This window comes from Cajanus cajan, chromosome 5 (assembly GCF_000230855.2).
Source record: "Cajanus cajan strain Asha chromosome 5, NIPB_CcT2T_4, whole genome shotgun sequence".
Taxonomy (NCBI): domain Eukaryota; kingdom Viridiplantae; phylum Streptophyta; class Magnoliopsida; order Fabales; family Fabaceae; genus Cajanus; species Cajanus cajan.
The window spans coordinates 2,030,704-2,036,226 of NC_138521.1; the positions used below are offsets into that span (position 1 = coordinate 2,030,704).

Sequence of the window (5,523 nt, forward strand, 5' to 3'; positions counted from 1 at the left end):
ATTTCCACCGACCCCAAAAAAAAAAGTGACATTAATCTTGTTTATGTAGTCTAAGATTCATTTCCGTCTTCCAAACCACTTCAGAACACATGTTATATCGTTCTAGAAGCTTATTTAAAGAACATGGTTATTTATGGATTGTTGTTGCCTATTGAGGATCTTTTCTGGCTTATGTGTGACTTTAGAAATGGGCTTACGATTTGTGGGTAAAATGTTTAAGCAAGATGGATAACATTCAAGGACAGCCTCACCAAAAAAATTTAGATACTTAGAAATAGGTCTCATATTTTGATCCATGTACTTGGACAATAGTTACAATTCTTCACTCTTTTTAGTTTTTGGTCGTTCTTTTTTGCTTTTTTTCTTTTTTAATGTAGGGCTATATTGCTCAGTTTGGACTTTTTGGTATTTTTGTTTTTGTGGTCCAATTTTTTTGTCCTGTTCCCCGTTTGAACTTCGGGTTCTTCAAGGACATTATAGGTTTTATTGGTCGAGGATAGGTTTGAAACTAATGAGTTATTTGGGCTGAGGTCTAACATGTTGAAGAAAATGTCCGTTTAACTTGTTTTGAACGGATTTCCAAACACATAAGTAGTGATTGACATCATTTTTGATTTACTCATCATACTTATTTATATTTTCATGTATCATGCATCAAATGTTTTAACACATTCTATATATGCTTGGGGGAGTAGTTCAGAAAGAAAAAAGTCTTTATAGTGAGATGTTTAAGAAAAGGGTTTTTAAGATATTGTTTAATCCACAAATACACTACAAGTTTTCTCTTTTTCCTTACCTACTTAAACCAATTAAAAGATAGTCCTCAATGATAAAATGCCCATATAATATTGCATATCTACTAAAAAGTTTTAATTAGGAATTGCAATGGCGACAATCATATATCGTTGTCTACAAGAGTACTAATGTCTGATGCTTACAATTAAAAATTTATTTACATTTATACATGGACAGTGAAGAGATTATTTGTAATATAATATACAATAGACATTTTTCTGTTCATTTTGATTTTATTAAAAATTGGAATCAATGCTAATGTGATGCTAAGTTAGAGTAAGACACTCCTTTTCGCGTTCGTCTCCTCCCAGTATAGGTGAGAAAAATAGACATCTCCGATTCTTAAAAATAATTTGATGGCTGGAAATTATTTTAATTTAAAATAATTTATTAACTTAAAAATGGAACGTAGTTTAGCATTTCTTTTAACAAAACGGGATGCCATTTATACGGACTTAAAAAAAAGATATTGTGAAACACTTGTATCATTTTTTTGCGAAAACCCAAGACATCTTCATTATTCTTATGGTGCTTAAGAAATCCATCCTTTCTTCTTAAAACTCATATTAATTAGTTAGTCGAAAATATACTTATATCTCTTTGAATTTATTTTGATTGAATAGTTTTTTCTCCTTTGATTAAACAATGCATTTAGACTTGTAAGTTTTTGTTTTTATTTTGGTTTAACTAACTTCTTATAATTTCATAAACTTTATATTGTAGTATTTATAATTCAAAACATTTTACTTTAATATTTATATATATTATATTTGTTTTCTTTTAGTCTTTGTATTCTATTGTTATAGGAACTAAAAAAAAATTTATAAAATTATAGGAATTAAAAAAATGATATGTATAAAGATTAAAATAGAACATTTTTAGTCATAAGAAATAAAAGGTAAAGTTTATAAAACTATAAGAGCAAGTGTATCAAACCTTTTATTTTTCTATGATCATTAAGATGATACTTGTATTCTGTTTCAGAAAACATGAATGCGACATCAATTCTAATAGTAGAAGGTATAAAGAAATGGGTCAATAATATCTATAAACATAATCCACAACATGGTCAAGAAAATGTTGTTGATTACAAACCATATTTGGGAATGGAGTTTGAATATGAGCCAACAACATATGAATTTTATAACGAGTATAGCAGGAAAATTAGGTTTAGTATTCATTGAGAATATGGAAATAAAAGTAAAAAAAATGAAATTTTGATTTCAATAAAATTTTCATGCTTCAAAGAAGATAAACGAGGTGTTGGTAAATGAGACCACTTAACAAAAGAACCTATATTAGAAACTAGAACATGATATAAAGCATGCGTTAATCTACATGAAAAGGAAGGCGAAATCTTAAAGTCATGGAATGATTTACTTGTTGACCATGATATTTCTCATGATTCATGGCTACATACAATTTTTTATGTCAGAAAAACTTACACCGTGGGGATGAGAACCAATTAAGTGAGAGTTTTAATGCTAATTTAAAAAACCATTTGAAGTTTGTTTAATTTGGTCCAATTTTTTTACACAAAAACTAAAAGTAAAATTGATGAAATTATAGATATTTCAATGAAAGAACTTATCTTAAAAAAATGCATCAAGTCTAATTTTTAAACTTTAGGATGATTCAGTTTAATTTGAACTCGTTCAAAAAATATAGCAAATTTAATTAATCTCAAAATTGAACCTATCTAAATAACCTTAGTTAGAGTTGGATCTCTTGTTTTTTTGTATAAACCACAAAAACGTTTGTGTAAGACAAATTTTATTCACTAAGCAATAAAGTAGTCGTATGTTCAAGACTTTGACATCTCTAGATAAATTAGACCAATCTCACGCCAACTAATTTACATGATTGTGTTTTGAAACTTGATCAATCTCATGGTAATTAATTTATGTGGTTGATGCTCTAAAATGATTTGTTGCTCACTTCTATTTTTTTTAATTGATAGAAACTTAAGTGAATTTAGGTCTTTAAGACTCATTAGAATCAGAATTTAGGAGATGTCTCAAAATCTGATAAGTATTTATAAAGATAATTACAAATTATTTGTCAATAAAACTCTCATATTAGTAAGAATCAAACTTATATTCAAATATAAATCCTACTCATCTCTAATTATACATAATAGACATCACTCAATATACATAAAATTTCTCACAAAACAAACTAGATATGCTAATTCAAAACGACACTTCCTCATATATGTAAAATAGTAGTTTCAAAGACAATAAATCTTGAATCACTATATTTTATGTTTTTTTCTTTTTCTTTTTAAATTATTAGTATTCTTACTAGAAAAAGTGGAATATAATTTAACATATTTACATACTTGGTTGGAACTTGAAATGACAAACATTTATTAAGACGAAACAATTAACCGATTGATTTACATTTTGTGTCTAGTACATTGAATTGAGAATAATTTAATCAGAATTAAAAGTGATTAATATATAATGAAATGTCAAAGTGATATTATAACGACATTAACATTTATATTACAAGATTGTGACATATCTTAATTTAAATTTTTGATTAAAAAAATTATCCTAAAAGTTGGTCCGTGCCAAAATCCAGTACCATATTTAGCTTGGTGCCAAACCTCCTCCAAGTAATTCTCAGCACCGACCACAAAACTGAAAGCATAGAGAATGACACCCAAACCACATCACATCGGACTTAGACCAATCACCACTCTGCATTCATTTATTTTACAAAAAAAATAGAAAAAAAGAAAATAGCGTACTCCAAATTCTGAAAAAACCAACCTCAACCCGACATAGGAAACTCCGTCACCCATTTTATTATAATATAAATAAAGCATTAATTATGTTTTGCGCACATGAACCCATCTCCAACGGTCATGAACGGCGGCGGCGCAACTCTCTCCGGTGAGGCCTCCGCGAAGCGCAGACGCAGCAGACAGCAAGCGGCAAACGGAGGCATGAAGAACAACTCCACGCGCCGTTCGGAGGCGTCGTTCTTGAAATGGACGGTGGCGGACGCGCTCCACGTGGCGACGCACCATTGGATGCCGTGCCTGTTCGCCTTGGGACTCCTCTTCTTCATGGGCGTCGAGTACACGCTCCACATGGTGCCGCCCTCCTCGCCGCCCTTCGACCTCGGCTTCCTCGCCACGCGCCCCCTCCACGCGCTCCTCCAGTCCTCGCCGCACCTCAACACCCTCTGCGCCGCTCTCAACACGGTACGTCGCCGTTTCCTCTCATCGAATCTGGGTTGCTCTCAAAATCTGATCTTTTTGCTTTTATGGGCAGGTGTTTGTGGGGATGCAAACCAGTTATATCCTATGGACGTGGCTCATTGAAGGACGCCCCAGAGCCACCATTTCAACGTTGTTCATGTTCACTTGCCGTGGCATTTTAGGCTACTCCACCCAGCTTCCATTGCCTCAGGTCATTCTTTAATCAACCATGATTTCTCTAAATTACTTTCCTCCATCTTGTAACTGTTATTGGTTCACATAAATTATCTAGATAAAACCCCAATTTTGATTAAAAAAATGCAGTTTTTAGGTGGTTTTTATTTTTAAGAACAAAAGTGAAAAGTGAGATAAAATTGGTTTTATTTTGATGATTAATATATTGTTTTTGATTTGATGGTGAATAGGGGTTTTTGGGGTCTGGTGCGGACTTTCCTGTCGGGAATGTGTCGTTTTTTTTGTTTTTCTCGGGGCATGTTGCGGGTTCGGTGATTGCTTCGTTGGACATGAGGAGGATGCAGAGGTGGGAACTGGCATGGACTTTTGATGTGCTCAATGTTTTGCAAGCTGTCAGGTTGCTCGCTTCCAGAGGCCATTACACTATTGATTTGGCTGTCGGGGTTGGTGCTGGAATTCTTTTTGATTCTTTAGCTGGCAAGTATGAAGATAGCAAAAGGAATCCTCCTTTCACCACTAAACACACTTTCACTCTTTGATTGCATCACCAATCACCACTACATATGCTCTGCTATATCGTCTCTTTTAGTCTTATTCATTGAAATTTATCAAAAATTACAAAATCTGATGAGACTCGTTTCTTATACCATGAATCTCACAAATTTGTAATTTTCAATCAATTTTAATCGATAAGAGAGGTCATGTTAAGAGAAGTGTTAGAGATCATGATGGTAACACTGTTAGTGTTGGTTTGATGTAGCTAAAATGAAAAAATTGACGAAGGATCATGGAAGTGGAAAAGGTGATGGATTCCAAAGATTGGCAATAGTTTGAATTGTAAAGAGGAAAAGAAAAGGTCAAAAAGTGATATGATATTAGAAGTAGTCTTGGTTACGGCGTGATTTTAAATTTGAGTTTTATTTCACTTGTATTTTTTTTGTAAGCTGTATTGAGTTTCTTTTGTTTTAGTGGAGTGTGGGTTGGAATTCCCTTGGCATGATGGATTGCTCTAGATGTTGTTCCCACTTGGTGGACGGCTATTGAATGGAATATCAGATTTTAATGTTGTGTCTTGATTGTAAAATTGAATTTTTAAGATTTTGCTTTAGTTCATTCATTGTAATTGGAAAACTTGGGTTCTATTAAGATCCTGCGTTAGCTCATTCATGGTATTTGATTGTAAAATTGAAATTTTCAGATTTTGACTATTAAATTTTGATTTTTAATTTCAATATAGTGGTTATTAGTAAATGCACGTTTCCTTTTGTATGGCCCGCAATCCGCAAAGATAAGTCGTGTGGGCGACTACGAAAATAAAATAA

At 32.5% G+C, this 5,523-nt stretch overlaps 1 protein-coding gene across 1 annotated transcript; it reads left to right on the forward strand.

Moving 5' to 3' along the window:
* The first annotated feature begins 3,396 nt into the window (after positions 1-3,396).
* On the forward strand, positions 3,397-5,277 carry LOC109808567 (phosphatidylcholine:diacylglycerol cholinephosphotransferase 1). The gene is made up of 3 exons (XM_020371614.3): positions 3,397-4,009; positions 4,080-4,217; positions 4,432-5,277. Exons 1-3 carry the CDS (start codon positions 3,647-3,649, stop codon positions 4,738-4,740), a joined length of 810 nt encoding a protein of 269 aa, XP_020227203.1. The 5' UTR covers positions 3,397-3,646; the 3' UTR covers positions 4,741-5,277.
* The last annotated feature ends 246 nt before the right edge of the window (positions 5,278-5,523 follow it).